This window comes from Papio anubis, chromosome 1, assembly GCF_008728515.1.
Source record: "Papio anubis isolate 15944 chromosome 1, Panubis1.0, whole genome shotgun sequence".
NCBI lineage: Eukaryota > Metazoa > Chordata > Mammalia > Primates > Cercopithecidae > Papio > Papio anubis.
The window spans coordinates 107,944,345-107,960,991 of NC_044976.1; the positions used below are offsets into that span (position 1 = coordinate 107,944,345).

At 45.3% G+C, this 16,647-nt stretch overlaps 2 protein-coding genes across 4 annotated transcripts in view; both read left to right on the forward strand.

Annotated features, from left to right (window-relative positions):
• The first annotated feature begins 399 nt into the window (after positions 1-399).
• On the forward strand, positions 400-8,331 carry GPR61 (G protein-coupled receptor 61). 3 transcript variants are annotated; one of them, XR_651679.4, is made up of 3 exons: positions 400-1,131; positions 3,487-5,709; positions 6,381-8,331. XR_651679.4 is itself a non-coding variant. In XM_009214696.4 (2 exons), the coding sequence occupies exon 2, from the start codon at positions 4,092-4,094 to the stop codon at positions 5,445-5,447; it is 1,356 nt and encodes a 451-aa protein (XP_009212960.3). In that variant the 5' UTR covers positions 400-1,017; positions 3,487-4,091; the 3' UTR covers positions 5,448-8,331. The 3 variants fall into 3 exon arrangements, 1 of the variants encoding a protein (XP_009212960.3); XR_651678.4 differs by having other exon boundaries at positions 400-1,017; XM_009214696.4 differs by having other exon boundaries at positions 400-1,017; positions 3,487-8,331.
• Positions 8,332-9,585: 1,254 nt separating this feature from the next.
• Positions 9,586-16,647, forward strand: part of GNAI3 (G protein subunit alpha i3) — a 46,864-nt gene continuing 39,802 nt past the window's right edge. The window contains exon 1 of the mRNA XM_003892334.3: positions 9,586-9,911. Coding sequence (XP_003892383.1) covers positions 9,794-9,911 — 118 coding nt within the window. The 5' untranslated portion in view covers positions 9,586-9,793. The remainder of the gene's footprint in view (positions 9,912-16,647) is intronic.

A 16,647-nucleotide genomic window follows, 5' to 3' on the forward strand; every position in this document is an offset into this window, starting at 1 on the left:
GTACCCGGGGAAATGATCATTTTCTTCATAGCTAGAGGGAAGCCATGCCCCTTCATTGCGTCTCTAAAGGCCCATCATGCCACAGATGGGCGATGCTCAGTGGCTGATGCTCCCGAGCTCTCTCCAGTCCTACAAATCCAGATCAGTGTGAGCACTCCTGAGTCCCTGGCTCCCACTCTGTCTCCTTCAGGAAGCAGTGTTGTGTGGTTCCCATGGTGGCTCGGGGGGAGGTTAGATCCTCCCGCCCCCTCCCTGCCAATCTCCATCAGCCCTCACAGCCCCACTCCCAATAAACATACAGTCTAAGCAAATAATAACAATTTGCTTTTTGGTGGCAAGGACAGGTTTAAGACAAAGCCTTCAGCTGCCCTTCAAACCTGAGTGCTGCTCCTAAACCTGTCCCCCATATGCATTAGGCAGCTTCCAAAGGAACCAAACTTTGGACCATCCCTTGGAGCCTCAGTCCCCTCCCTGGCCTAAGCCTTGGGGCCCTGGGTCTGCGCTGACCTGATGCATCAGTACCTTGGTTCTGATGTCACACAGAACCATGCATCTCTCCTATTTTCTCTTTGAACCACTAAGAAATCAAGGCCAAAATGTAACTTGCCCAAGGTCACACAGCTAGTAAGTGCCATAGCCAGGCCTTAAACCTGGATTTTCTGACTCCATGTACTTTTTTTTTCACTTTATCAGGCTGATCAGGAGGGTCTCCTCTACCTATCATTACCTGGTCCCACGAAACTTTTGAGATGCAATCCAGCAGCCTGGAGAAGTGAGAGGAGTTGAGCTCACTGCCCGGCACCTTGCCTGGGACATTGGTGCCCATCTTTTTGCTCCAGAAGTGACTCTGAGGGGCTGGGTGAGAAGCAGGAGGCCATTAGGACCCAGAGGCTCTCGGAGCACTCTGCTTTGCCGGCTGCCTCTCACCGCTCACTGCAGTGCTTCAGGCTTCAGCAGCTTTGGAGAAGCATCAGCTGAGAGGAGCTATCACATGGGAGCCGGGACTGCTCAGCAAAGGTAGGAGTTGCCGACTAGGCCAGGAATGGGGGCCAGACCCAGGGCCTGGTGGTGAGTGCCAAGGTATCCCCATAGAAGGGTGGCTTTCCAAGGACCAGCCCTGCCTACCTTCTGGTGAGCAGTTTGATCAGGAGATGGGCTCTCAGGTATCCCAAAGGCGGTATTGGGGTGTGGGCATCTCTGAAGCCCAGAGCTGGGGGGTTGATCATCTCCTGCCGGCAGGAGTACCCACATCCTGCAGACAAACAGCATTCCCGGTCTGTCTTGCTCCATGTCATGGAGATGGGTCTCCCACATTCTAGGAATGGGCCCTTCAGCATCCAGGCTGATGGGCAACTGTGTCCTGGGCGTGGGCAACTCTGCTGAGGAGAGGTTTTGTAGCTCCCCGGAAATCTTCCCTAGCTTAGGAGGGGCATGCTCTTGTCGGAAGGAAGGCTAGGCTCAGGTCTTTGGGATGGAAGCTCTGGATCTGGAAAACAGGTGCATGTGAATCCCAATACCTCTGTGGCCTTGGGCTGGGCACTTATGCACATCTTGCATCCTGTAACTTGACCATGCCCCTGCTAGAGGCCCAGATCTCAGGCCCTAGTGGCACAGCCTTCTAGGTACTGAAGGTCCTGGAGGTAAGAGGGGTGTTGTTGGAAGGAAGTAGTGGGGAAAGGAAAGCATCTGTTGGGGGAGTAGGCATAATGATATGACCTGGGAGAAGAGTAAGGAACCCTGGTTTCATCTATGAAACTGCTACACCACAGCCCTCCCCTCCATAGCCCCCGTCCATTAGTGAGGGAGTGCCAAGTAGCCAGATACACTGATCTGTCTGTTAAGAGAAAAACTGGAGTCCTGGCATTTAGTAGTCATTGTGGAGACACTGGCAAGCTTGAGGGGGCTATGAAAAAGAGCAATGTCCAATGCCTTCGTGCTCAGGGCTCCATCATGGCTGCATGGCATCCCTCCAGCTCCACGTGGAAACCACATCTGCTTCCCTCCGTCTGGGACTCTTGATGTCCATCCAGACATGGTGGGTCTCTCCTCCTTCAGCCACCAGGGAGGGACTCTGAACCACGTTGTCTGGGCTTCACTTATAGGCAGAAGGGATAGGTAAATTGCAGCATGGAGAGTAAGGAGGAAGGATGCTTCTCCTAGCATTTCTTTCAGGCATTTTTCCTGGTAGACTCTTATGAGAAGCTGATATCTCACTTTTTGCCCACTCTTCATCTTCTCTGCAGACCCTAAATCTCTGTGGGCATGTTAACTGTGAAATGAGCTTTCTGTATCCCTAGAGAGAGGCACGTCTCTAGGCAGTTGCCCAAAGTTAGGGCTTCCTCAAGTCCAGGAACCCCGGCTACCCTTTCCACAAGAGAGTCCCTTGGCTGGCACACAGCTGGCTGACTGAGTGTTCTTGGAGTTTGTCCTAGGGGGCAGGGATTCAACTATCAATTTGAGTTTGATTCAATTCACAAAATTGTATCCAGCACCTATTGCAGGCATAGCATGTTAGAAGTTGGATCGGTGTAAGGTTTGTGGAAACACCAAAAACCAAAGGTGACTGTAAGGCTGTAACTGTGGAGGAGGGTGAGGCCCATCTTGCCATGTGGTCCTCTTTATTGCAGCCATAGAAATGATGGGTTTTTAAACTGAGCAACCTCAGTGCCTCCTCCCTACTTCTTGTTCCGTGACTGCAGTAATAGTCTAGAACTAAGGGGGTTCTTGGTCAGGGATCCTCCAAGGGTCAGCTCTAGAGACCAGAGATTTGGGAATCTGGGGAGCCGGAAGTTGGCAGCAGCTCCTTTCCCACAAGAGGGACACAGTGGCCTTGAAGAGTTCATGAGTGGGTGGAGGAGGGCAGCTTGAAAGCGACTTCTGGCTTTGGGAGCAGTGGAGGCTGGATGAGCTGGCTTCCCAGTTTCCTTCCAGCCGGGACATTTTATTTTCACTGCTCCTTCTCAACATTCCCAAAGTGGCAGCTCTTTGTGCTGGGAGTAGTGATGTCAAAAGAGCCTAAAGCACAGCTCCCCTTCTCAGGTGATAGCCCCAGAGCAGCAAGAGACATTTTTAGAGACAGCTGAAATTCAACAACTATTTAATGGATGCCTATTATAGTCCAGCCGGCATGGAGGGCACCTTCACATATGGCATGGCACAGTGAGCAAGAGTACTGGCCCTGGGGCCAGATTGCCCAGGTAGGTGCCCAGCCCTTGCTGCTTACTAGCTGTGTGACCTTGGGTAACTTACTTAACCTCTCTAGACCTCAGTTTCACCCCTTGCAAAATGGAGATAAAAATAATACCTACCTCATAGGGTTGTGTGAGGAATAAAATGAGTTAATATAGGTAGAGTGCCGAGAACAGGGCCTGGCATGTGGAAAACGCCATTTTAATGCTACTGCTTGTCATTAATATTATTATTAACAAATCACGCAGGATCCAGAAACACAGTTGTGAAGCAAGTCTTCTTCCTTTCATTTTACAGATGGATTTATGAGGAAACTGAACTTCAGAAGATTCACAGAGTTAGTAATGCCCAGAACTGGGACTAGAAACTAAATTTTGTGCTCCTTCTACTCCCCAGCAGCTCCTGCCATTCTGAGGAGACAAGAAATCAGGAAATTTACATAAGGAACCCTAAAACTGAGGCACCATCCCAGAGATCAGCAGGACACTGGGAAGGAGAGACAGAGGATTTAGAATCCCCGGCTAACAGTTCTGGAAAGGGTAGAAGGGTATGGAGAATGAGAATGGCAGAAAGGAAATGGAAAAGGAAGAGGTGAAGGCCATTCCGAAGGCGAAGTGTTGAGTGGGTCAGGCTCCTGTACCTCTCACGTCTCCTGCTTCTTAGCAGTCACCAAGGCAGATCCTGGAGCTACCTCTGGCCAGAAAGGGGATATGAGCTTCTAATCCTTCAGCTGCCTGGCCTGGCGCTCTGTACGCAGACAAACCTGCCCAAGAGGCTCCAGTGGGAGGCGCCCCCTACAAAACCGGGAAGCCTGGGCCTGGGCTCGCCATCCCAGGGTCACTGGACTAGGATGGGGGATGGGCCTGTGACAGGAGGTACCCTGGGTGTCCTCTTTCGGCCCCATGGAGTCCTCACCCATCCCCCAGTCATCAGGGAACTCTTCGACTTTGGGGAGGGTCCCTCAAACCCCAGGTCCCTCTACTGCCAGTGGGGTCCCGGAGGTGGGGCTGCGGGATGTCGCTTCGGAATCTGTGGCCCTCTTCTTCATGCTCCTGCTGGACTTGACTGCTGTGGCTGGCAATGCCGCTGTGATGGCCGTGATTGCCAAGACGCCCGCCCTCCGAAAATTTGTCTTTGTCTTCCACCTCTGCCTGGTGGACCTGCTGGCTGCCCTGACCCTCATGCCCTTGGCCATGCTCTCCAGCTCCGCCCTCTTTGACCACGCCCTCTTTGGGGAGGTGGCCTGCCGCCTCTACTTGTTCCTGAGCGTGTGCTTTGTCAGCCTGGCCATCCTCTCAGTGTCGGCCATCAATGTGGAGCGCTACTATTACGTGGTCCACCCCATGCGCTACGAGGTGCGCATGACGCTGGGGCTGGTAGCCTCTGTGCTGGTGGGTGTGTGGGTGAAGGCCTTGGCTATGGCTTCTGTGCCAGTGTTGGGAAGGGTCACCAGGGAGGAAGGAGCTCCCAGTGTCCCCCCAGGCTGTTCACTCCAATGGAGCCACAGTGCCTACTGCCAGCTTTTTGTGGTGGTCTTTGCTGTCCTTTACTTCCTGCTGCCCCTGCTCCTTATCCTTGTGGTCTACTGCAGCATGTTCCGAGTGGCCCGCGTGGCTGCCATGCAGCACGGGCCGCTGCCCACGTGGATGGAGACACCCCGGCAACGCTCTGAATCTCTCAGCAGCCGCTCCACGATGGTCACCAGCTCGGGGGCCCCCCAGACCACCCCACACCGGACGTTTGGGGGAGGGAAAGCAGCAGTGGTTCTCCTGGCTGTGGGGGGACAGTTCCTGCTCTGTTGGTTGCCCTACTTCTCTTTCCACCTCTACGTTGCCCTGAGTGCTCAGCCCATTTCAACTGGGCAGGTGGAGAGTGTGGTGACCTGGATCGGCTACTTTTGCTTCACTTCCAACCCTTTCTTCTATGGATGTCTCAACCGGCAGATCCGGGGGGAGCTCAGCAAGCAGTTTGTCTGCTTCTTCAAGCCAGCTCCAGAGGAGGAGCTGAGGCTACCTAGCCGGGAGGGCTCCATTGAGGAGAATTTCCTGCAGTTCCTTCAGGGGACTGGCTGTGCCTCTGAGTCCTGGGTTTCCCGACCCTTACCCAGCCCCAAGCAGGAGCCTCCTGCTGTTGACTTTCGAATCCCAGGCCAGATAGCTGAGGAGACCTCTGAGTTCCTGGAGCAGCAACTCACCAGCGACATCATCATGTCAGACAGCTACCTCCGTCCTGCCCCCTCACCCCGGCTGGAGTCATGATGGGCCGCTGGACACTCGGAGGGATATGGGGCTGGGGGCCAGTTATGATCGCAAGGACCACCTTGTGGGATCACCTTTTCCCAGCTGGCTAGGGCTGAGGCTGGGGTCTCTGCACACAGCTTTTGCTTAGTGTTTCCTGGGTCAGGAACAGAGTCAACAGGACGAACGTGTGCAAAAGCCTTGGACTTGGCTGTGATCTTTGACTGCTGGGGGAGGGAACCTGGGTATGGTGAGACGGTGACGAGAGAAAAGGGTCACAAAGGTGAGGTGAAGCCTCTCAACCAGTGAAATTTCCATGCTTCCAGAAGTAGGGAATTCTCTAAGGGTAGGAGTTGGAGGATACAGGGCAGCAGGCCAGGTTTGGAGTTATTCTAGGGGCCATTTAGGATATTTTATTTTTCAGTGTAATTGTCCAGGGCAGTAATTGCACCCAAGCAAGGTAAGAAAATGACCCATGTTTTCTCATTTCCTTGCTAGGTTTAAAAAGAACTAAATTATAGCCAAGCGTTTCCACTTGAGTTAATAGATCGTTTTTCTGGTTTTATACCTGAGATTTCTTTAAAACGAGAGGACCAGTAGGGTGTATTCCTTTACTGAGTTTGGCCAGAAACAAGGCAAAATAGAAATTAGGGTACATGGAGTAGAAGATAGGAAAGCTGACTGCAGCTCTCTTTCTCCCATTCTTCAGGATAAGCCCTTCTGTTCTATTTTTCTGTCTCTCTCCTGCACACAGGAGATCAAGGGTAGAGCCTGATCTCAGCAGAGACAAAAAGAAGGCAGGATGGCTTCCCTCTCTTTTAGGAGGAAGAACTAGAATGCCTGGGGGTCAGATGGGTGAGGGTGGAGGTTAGCATTTGAATTGGTAAAGTAGCTGGATACAGAGAGGCCAAGTAATCAGCCTGACCAATAATACTGCGAATCTTTTCTTTCCAGGACTGGCTTCCCTGATCTCTCTCCTCATGGCAGCGACCCACCTCCAGTCCCGTGGACAATCGGGTACAAGAGACTTAAGGTTGGGCATGGGAAGGGTGGGGTTTCCATGATCCATTAAATGCCTTCCTACTCCCATTCATCGCTCTCAAAATTAGCTTCAGTGACAAAGACTTAAATCTCTCTCCTATCTGCAGCACTGGGTTGGAGAGAGGGCACAGGAGTTGGTCTTGGCTGTTCATTGATTGAGACTGTAGGAACTGTGTTGGTTGGTATTGGTGGTGGTATTTTCAGCAAAGAGGGAATAATTGCAAACTGGACAGGACACCCATCTGGGACCACCTGTCCATCCTACTTCCCTCAATTGAAGCAGGTAACACTAAAGGGTCAAGGCAGGGCCAGAGGGTGGTGTGGTCTGCATTTGAACAAATTCCTGGCTCACTGAGCATCAAAGGGGGAAATGGGCTGGTGGGAGTGGGATAGTCTCCCCTTTAAACAGTTAATAAATAATTTTTATAAAAGGTTATACTGATATCAACATTGACTCCTTTAGTTCAATTCAGTGCATAATAGTTGAACACCCACTAGTCCCTGGGACCCACACAGAGTGTGTGGTCACTGCTTTTAAGGAGTTCATAGTCTAATTTGATGAGATACCTTGTATTTTCACAAAGCACTTTGATCTGATAAAGCACTACAGAATGTGCTTGAGAAATATACTGGAGAATATGTCCATGGTTCTAACTTCTGAGAGTTCAGCCCATAGCAGCAAGATGCATACCTGGAAGCTTCCTGCAGATTGTAGAAAGCATAGGGGTTGTAAATGAAACTCTCTAATAAAGAAAAAAAAAATTAAATGAAACTGGGCAAACAGCTTTCCCCCTTTGTTGTAGGAAAATTTCTAGGTTTGTCTTCCTACCACTAGATTATTATACCAGTCTAGTGCCTATTAACATTGAGGAAGTCACCTAAAAACATAGTATATATAGGGAGGAGAGTCGTTTGTGATTGAAAAACATGTTCACCTCTCCTCCCTATTAAAATAAATGCATACTGAGGAATCAATCATTCCTAGACAGGGAAAAAAACTTCTTTCCAACACCACTAATCAGCTATTAGATACAAAGCATTGCCAGCAGGTGGCAGTGTGAGTCCAATGGAAGGAGGAAACGCGAGTGTATGTGGTGGGAGGGGGAAGGGGAGGGCATTAAACATTGCCTGGCAGCCATTTTGTTAATTTATTTTGCCTTTTCCTTTGACTTTGCCCTCCAACCCTTCCTTCACATACATCAAAGAAGAAAGTTTTAAGAGTAAGGGTATCTTTAATTCAGGCTGAAATTTCCTGACACTGTGATCTCACTGGTGTTTATTACAGAGTTTGACATACATGGGTTCATTTGCCATTTATTTTTCCCTGTAGGAGTGGATCATGAAGGAAATAAAAATTTCTCTTTTATTATGCTGAGAACTTTCCCAACAATTTCTGCTATGACCACCTTCCAGGAGTTTTCTAGTCACCAGGATGCCTTGGTAAAGTTCAATACGTAATCTTTGGCTCTGAAAGCTGTTCCTGGACAAAATCTGAGCTAACTCACTGAAGAATCAACAGATTGAGGCAACCATCCGGTCAGTTACTTTTTCCTGCATCCTGCTGGTGTTGGGGTAACTCCCAATCCTAGATGAAAACCTTAGACTTTCTGTTGTCAGGTGTCCCCAGGCAATATCGTAGAGGGGCATGATAGAAAAAGGTAACTCTGGGGTCAGAGAGATCTACTTACTCACTGTGTGAAGTTGGGAAAGCTGCTTAATTTCTCTGAGCCTACTTCCTCACCTGTAAAAATGGGGATCTTTATTACCTACCTCACAGGGTTGTTGTGAGGATTAAGAGATGGGATGTGGAAGCACCTAGCCATATCTGGCAAATAGGTACTCAATAAATATTGGTTTTACTTCCCTTTCCTCTTGCCCTTTTTCCCCAAAAGTATTGATAATGGAAAAGCAGTCCCTTTCATTCTAACAGTCATTTGGGAATGACTGGGGGCTATTCAAACCTTGAAGAATTGGCATTGCTAAGAGTTATGGTGGACGAGGCTTTTTAAAGTGGCTCTAATCCTCTAATTAAATCCTTCCAATTAATGAATCATCACTATATAGCCCTCTCTGTTGGGACCTTACATTCTCAAGTTCAGATTCTATTAGAGAAAGAAAGTAATTTACAATCACAGGGAAAGATTTTAGGGACTGAGTTCCCTTCCCTAGAATGTATAGTAATTATGGGCTTATTTGCCTGAAAAGTTCATTTACGACTACCTTCACGCAGTATCCAGGGTTATTAGTGAAAGATGCTATCGGCCTGGGGCTTTCACAGTGGACTTAAGTTTCAAGTGAGAATAGGGCTGAGAGGCAAATTTTACTAGAATTTCTCCTTTTGTATGTAATCGCAACAGGAAATTTTAATAGGAGATTCACAGGATGCATTGGTTTGTTTCAGGGTGTGGAACTGAAGTTGACTTATCTTGGTTTTAGTTCTAAGACCCTAAGGTAGGAAGATATGAATTATACTGGAGAGAAGGGCAGCATGGAAATTTTATGGAGGAACTACAGGCTTAACTTTAAGGTTATCGAGTATCTGCTAGTGATTTCATGTGGCCTTTTGCCAACATAGGAGTTAAGCAAATCTCAAGCCCACAAAAAAAACGTGAAAGGTATAAGGACCAGGGGACATTTTGAGAGGAGTCAGTGGGCCAGAGAGGGCAAAAAGATATTGCTAAGGTCCTGAACACAGTCGGTGTTACGGTCTCAGATGTGAGACGTGAACGGCGCCCAGGCCGGGCAGCTTGTTCCCATTCCATTGATCCGATACAACCCCAACAGAGGCAGTGTCCCAAACTTGGGTAGGGGCCCCGAGTCTCCAGAGCAAGAGATCAAAGGAGTTTTCTAACAGCAGAGAAATTATCAGCAGAAATTCCCGCGCGGATGTAGGCTTTAATTTAGACATCTCCGCCCCAAAACTGGCATTTTGAACGCGGGAGGGCATTATTTGTTGGAGGCCCCGGTTTTTCTCCATTTATCCAAATCAGGTAGCCGAAAGGTAAATGAGGCTTCAAGTTGGGCGGCGGGCAGCGAACTTGACAGAACCTCGAAACTGTAGATCCGCCGCCCAACCTGGCCGCCAGGTCCCCGTGACTTCCGCTTTCGGTCTCAACTCCTCTCCCCGAGGAGAGCGGTTTAAACAGTGAAGGCTGCGGGGCGTCGCCGGAAGTGTCGTAAACGCCGGATATCCGGTTCTTCAGGGCGCTAAGGGAGCTGACGGAGAGGGCCGCCGCCCAGCAGTAGACGCTGCCTTAACCTGCCGAGCCGCAGTTCCCGCGGTGTGTGAGTGAGCCCGGGCAGGTGTCCCCTCTTCCGCCGCCGCCATGGGCTGCACGTTGAGCGCCGAAGACAAGGCGGCAGTGGAGAGAAGCAAGATGATCGACCGCAACTTACGGGAGGACGGGGAAAAAGCGGCCAAAGAAGTGAAGCTGCTGCTACTCGGTGAGAGGCTGGAGGCGGGGACTGAGTGGTGGTCGGGAGAGCCTAGGCGCTTGGAAGGCCTGAACGGGGTCTAGTCGGGCCGACGAAAAGTACTCTAAAGGGATCTGGAGGGCGTGCCGGGTGTGGGGCGGGGTGTTGGGGTTCATAGCTGAGGCCCCAGAGGGCGTGATGAGGGGGGTGGGGTTTTGGGGTTGCGGGAATTAGGCTGTAGAGGGTGTGACTCCGGGCTGGAATTGCGTTTAGCAGAGAGACTTGGGAGTATGGGCAGGTAGGATATTGAGGGATTAGGAATATGGGAAAAGCTCATAAAGGAAGAGTTGATACTCGGGAAGGTTTTACATTGGGTTGGAGCGTGTAGGTAATGGTTTGTGAGATTGGAGCGTCGTGGTTCTTTGGCAGGATAAAGCTAGGAGGCTTGAATGGATGGTATAGAGACTGGAACAGAATGGTCACATAAGGACGTTGACATTTGTTAATGAGAGAGCCTTTTGAACTGTTGGAGGAACCCTGGATTATCCAGGAACATGAAGGTAGGTAGATGAGATAAATGACAAATTATCAAGTATAAAGGAAAAGAGCTTGGGTGCAGAGGCCATGTCTACCTTTCCACCGCTGTCTATCATTTTTATTTTCAAGGTTTTATAACGCCTTCTGTTTTTATAAAAGGATCGGAAATGGTGTGAGCTAAAGAAATTTAAAGAATGATTTGTTTGAGGTTTGTAGCAGAAGATACAGTGAACAAGAGATTACACATTGGAAAGTGCTGAACAGTTGCTATAGATGATGTGCAGTTGGAATAGTTACCTTAGGATAAGTTACAGAGTTGGACATATTTACTGTAAAGACTATGGTAGACTTCTGGTGGCTGTTGTATCCATTTTGGCCTCTTCAAAGCAAAACCATTGGCTTCAGGAATTACTGTTTATATTATCTGATAGTCGTTTTAAGTGGCTTTTTTTGTGCAGTCGGATGTGTTTTACTCAACATGAGTTTTAAAATTTTTGAGAGGCTCAGTAAATCACACAAAGAATCCTGGCATTAGCTTACTAATAAATCAAGCCACATTTCATTATTAGTATTTTCTAGGGTAGTATTTCCATTAGAGATGAATAAGTAGGAGTAGGGGTTTCTGTAAGCAATAGAAATTTACTTTTTAAAACAATTGATTTTTGAGGAAAAGGAGTCACTTTAGGGGAAGTGCTAAATTTTCGTGGTATAAAGCTCCAGAGAACAGAATGTACCATTGTAACCCAAGACTAATTTTGTACTCTAGGACATGCTAAGTGCCCCGGTAGTCTCTTCTTAACGTATTTGGTTGGTTGTAGGTTGCAGAAGCTCTGGTAATAGCTTTTTTGGATATACTATAAAGGGAAAGTTATGTATTGGAGCTTAAGCTTCCGGTTTGTATACTTGAACTTTCAGAAGATGCAAGTTCAAATTGTTCTAGACTGCCACTGTCTGTATAACAGGTAGATAAGCATGGTCCCTGGTACATAGTAGGTGCTCCTTAAATATTTACTGTTAACCAGCCTGAGCCAGCAAATGTTGAACATTGGTCCTTGGGGCCTTTGAGAAATTTGATATAAACTATAATATTTAGGGCATTCACTTTTTTTTTTTTTTTTGAGACTGCTCTGCCTCCCGGGTTCACGCCGTTCTCCTGCCTCAGCTTCCTGAGTAGCTGGGACTACAGGCACTTGCCACCACGCCCGGCTAATTTTTTGTGTTTTTAGTAGAGACCCCGTGTTAGCCAGGATGGCCTCGATCTCCTGACCTCGTGATCCGCCTGCCTCAGCCTCCCAAAGTGCTGGGATTACAGGCGTGAGCCACCGCGCCTGGCCAACATTTTCTTTATTGATTTATTGGTTATGAAATTAAAGATGTATTCTCATCTTCTATGAGTGATTTGATTTACACTGACCAACAGAGATACCCTCAGGACATCAGCTTATTGTAAGGTAGTTGGAAACTTTTGAGACTTTCTTCCAAAAGGCAGGATTAGGCAGGCACAATTTGGACAGGCGGAACTTGTCCATATGTCTAGAAGAATTTTTATTCAGGATTTTACAAATAGTGCATTTAATTAAAAACAAAATTAGACACTTGATGACTTAGGGAACTGAGTAAGCAGTGAGTAAAAATCAAAGTACTAAACATATTTGCTTTCAATTTTTATCTTCATTCTTTTTTAAGTAGGATTTTTTTTTAATATTCTTGAGCAAGTTAAATCCAGAAATTCAAATAGTTTGCAGAAACATATGTTCTTGCTTGAGCCATATCATAACACACATAGAAAATTAAAATTATCTTCTATGCTATTTCTGTAAGCAAAATGTACCCAAAACAGTATACAGTTTTCTTTTTCCTGAATAATATCTCCTTTGCTGTAGATGCAAGTCGTTTTTACTTTATCACTATGGAACTTAGTTTAAGTTGAGATCTATCTACTTACCCTTGTGTCTCCTGGCACATGATATATTTTCTTATGGGGGTATAGTTTAACATGGTGATTAATAGCATGGGTCCTGAAGTCAGACTGCTTCAAATCCTAATTCCCATTTGCTAGTTATAGCCTTGGGAAAGTTAATTTCTCTTGGCCTCAGTTTTCTTATCTTTAAAATGGAGAAAATAGAGCTACTTCTAGGATTGCTGTGAGGATTAAATATGATAATGATGTAAAGCAGAACACAGCTTGGCACATAGTACTAGCTTCATGAAGATTAGCTATTCTTATTAAGTCAAAATCAATGTTACAGATTGTAGGTATTATGGAAATTATACCAAATTAAGAAGCTAGTGTGGGCCAGATTATTAACAGACACTTCAGTATTGTAATTCTTCCTTTGATAACCTTTGGTTCGAATTTCCTTTAGATGTTCTTGGAAGGGCTGGGCATGGTAACTCATTCCTGTAATCCCATCATTTTGGGAGGCTGAGGCTGGTCGAATCACCTGAGGTTAGGAGTTCGAGACCAACCTGGCCAACATGGCGAAACACTATCTCTACTAAAAGTACAAAAATTAGCCGGGCATGGTGGTGTGCATCTGTAGTCCCAGCTACTTGGGAGGCTGAGGCAGGAGAATCGCTTGAACCTGGGAGGCAGAAGTTGCAGTGAGCAGAGATGGCACCACTGTACTCTAGCCTGGGCGACAAAGTGAGACTGTTTGTCTCAAAAAAAAAAAAAAAGTGTTCTTGGAAAGATCTTGGTAGGTATATCAAATTAGTGTTTAATTATGACATTCTGTTGAAAAAATACTATGCAAAGCTTCCCAACCAATGTTCCAGTGCTTAGGATGGCATATAGGTGTGCTGTTTACAAATTTTTTATAGCATTGAAATTTTAAATCATTTTTAGAAGTTCAAACTTTTACAGCAGTTGAAATTACATTTGAACGTCTTTGGTTTGATTTCCTCTTTAAAATTCCTGAATTTGGTAATTTGGTTATTTACTATTTAAAAAGGTAGAGATGGGGGTCTCATTATGTTGCCCAGGCTGATCTCAAATGCTTGGCCTCATATGATTCTCCCATCTCAGCCTCCCAAAGTGTTGGGATTACCAGTGTGAGCCACTGTGCCTACCCTACCATGAATTTGGTAATTTGAAAAAATTGTATTTGGTATAAATACTAAATTTATACCAATTTTATATTTAATATCATCTGTAATACTTTGTATTTTTTATGCCATAATTTCATAATAAAAAGAAATTTTGTGTGTGTGGGTTTTGTTTTGTTTTGTTTTGACCCCAGGACAAGCAAGAAAATTTTTTTTCACCAAGCTCTTTCAGCGCACCCCAGTGAGCCTTACAAATATTTTTAATATGTGCCATCATGTGACAAAGGTTGGGAAGCACTGGTATAATGGATAAGAGCAGTGCTTTTGGATTCACACAAAACTGAATTTAAGTTCCACCTCCATTTATTAGCTCTGAGACCCAGAGCAAGTAACTTAACCATAAGAATCATAATTTTTACATATGTAAAGCAGAGATGATGTTTCATAATATGAAATGAGATAATGCATGTAAAATGCTTCACATTAGTGCCTAGCAAATAAAAAATAGTAAGTGGTCACTTCTGTCAATGATGATTGTGAGACTTACCATTTTAGCTACTTTTTTCAGAGGTTTTTCAGACAGCTATTTTGTTATTTTCCGTATTAATATACTGTTTTCAAAGATCTTCAAATAATTTTAATATCCTTTTATGGTGAAAGGAATTAAATGTTAGTCCTTTTCTTTTTTTACTCGTCACTATACTAATGAAGATATTTAGTTTTGTAAGTTGTTGAATGATCTGTTCTCTGAATTTCCATTTCTTGATAGTTTCCTTTAGCAGGTTCTGAGAAAACTTAAAAAAATACTTTGTTATTTGGGATTTGCTGGTGGTAGTATGGCAAAAAGCCAGTTGCATGCAGAGAACTGGAATCATCTTATTTACTTGAACTGTTTATTATACAGTTAGTTATTTATATTTAAATCGCTGCATATTATTGGCTGAATATGCTTATTATTGAGAATAAGACTGCCCTTTGGTAAACATGCCATTACATTATATCCTCCTATAGGATTATACCCTTTATTATGTTTCCATTTACTTGGGATAAGGTTCATAGCCAGTTACATTTCATGTGAGGATGCATCTTGTGTCTCGGGGAAGAAAAGCTTTGTGTTTTATAAGCACTTGTCATTCTTTGTGTCTTTTATTTAAATGCATTAGTCACTTTTTTTTTTTTCCTTTTTTTAACATTTCTTTTTTTTTTTTTTTTTTTTTTTGAGACGGCGTCTTGCTCTGTCTCCCAGGCTGGAGTGCAGTGGCCGGATCTCAGCTCACTGCAAGCTCCGCCTCCCGGGTTCACGCCATTCTCCTGCCTCAGCCTCCCGAGTAGCTGGGACTACAGGCACCCGCCACCTCGCCCGGCTAGTTTTTTTTTTTTTTGTATTTTTTTAGTAGAGACGGTGTTTCACGGTGTTAGCCAGGATGGTCTCAATCTCCTGACCTCGTGATCCGCCCGTCTCGGCCTCCCAAAGTGCTGGGATTACAGGCGTGAGCCACCGCGCCCGGCCTCTTTTTTTAACATTTCAGTAAGTTTTGGGGGAACAGGTTGTCTTTGGTTACATGAATAAGTTTGGCAGTGATTTCTGAGATTTTGGTGCACCCATCACCTGAGAAGTGTACACTGTACCCAATGTATAGTCCTTTATCCCTCACTCCCCTCCCACCCTTTTCTCCGAGTCCCCAAAGTCCATTGTATCATTCTTATACCTTTGTGTCCTCATAGCTCAGCGCCCACTTATGAGTGAGAACATATGTTTGGTTTTCCATTCCTGAGGTACTTCACTTAGAGTAATGGTCTCCAGTTCCATCCAGGTTGCTGCAGATGCTGTTATTTCATTCCTTTTTATGGCTGAGTAGTGTTCCATGGGTGTAGAGGGGTGTGTGTGTGTGTGTGTATCACATTTTCTTTATCTACTCGTTGATTGATGAGCATTTGGGCTGGTTCCATATTTTGCCATTGTGAATTGTGCTGCTATAAACATGCATGTGCAGGTACCTTTTTTGTATTATGGCTTCTTTCCTCAGGGTAGATACCCAGGTGCGAGATTCGTGCATCAAATGGTAGATATACTTTTAGTTCTTTAAGGAACCTCCACACTGTTTTCCATAGTGGTTGTATTAGTTTACATTCCTACCAACAGTGTGAAAGTGTTCCCTTTTCATCACATCCACGCCAACATCTATTTTTATTTATTTATTTATTTATTATGGCCATTATTGCAGGAGTAAGTTGGTATCACATTGTGGTTTTGATTTGTATTCCCCTGATAATTAGTGATGTTGAGCATGTTTTCATAAGTTTGTTGGTGATTTGTATATCTTCTTGTGAGAATTGTCTATTCATGTCCTTAGCCCACTTTTTGATGGGATTATTTTTTTCGTGCTGATTTGAGTTCCTTGTAGATTCTGGATATTAGTCCTTTGTCAGATGTATAGATAGTGAAGATTTTGTCCCACTCTGTGGGTTGTCTGTACTCTGCTGATTTCTTTTGTTGTTCAGAAGCTTTTTAGTTTAGTTAAACCCCTTTTTTTATTTTTGTTTTTGTCTTTGCGTTTGCTTTTGGGTTCTTGGTCATGAAGTCTTTGCCTAAGCCAATGACTAGAAGGGTTTTTCCAATGTTATCGTCTAGAATTTTTATGGTTTTGGGTCTTAGATTTAAGTCATTAGCCCTATACACCAACAGTAACCAAACTGAGAATGAAATCACGAACTCAATCCCTTTTACAATAGCTGCAAACAAAAAACAAACAAAAATACCATAGGAATATACTTGACCAAGAAGGTGAAACACCTCTACAAGGAAAACTACAAAACACGGCTCACAGAAATCATAGATGACACAAATAAATGGGAACACATCCCATGCTCATGGATGGGTAGATTCAATATTGTGAAAATGACCATAGTACCAAAAGCAATCTACAAATTCAGTGCAATTCCCGCTAAAGTACCACCATCATTCTTCACAGAATTAGAAAAAACAATCCTAAAATTCATGTGGAACCAAAGAAGAGCCTGCATAGCCAAAGCAAGACTAAGCAAAAGAACAAGCCTAGAGGCATTACATTACCCGATTTCAAACTATACTATAAGGCCATAATCACCAAAACAGCATGGTACTGGTGTAAAAACTGGCATATAGATGAATGGTACAGAATAGAGAACCCAGAAATAAAGC

Bases quoted from the DNA above. Each gene is read 5' to 3' on its own strand.
- GPR61 (XM_009214696.4), top strand. From the start codon at position 4,092: ATGGAGTCCTCACCCATCCCCCAGTCATCAGGGAACTCTTCGACTTTG.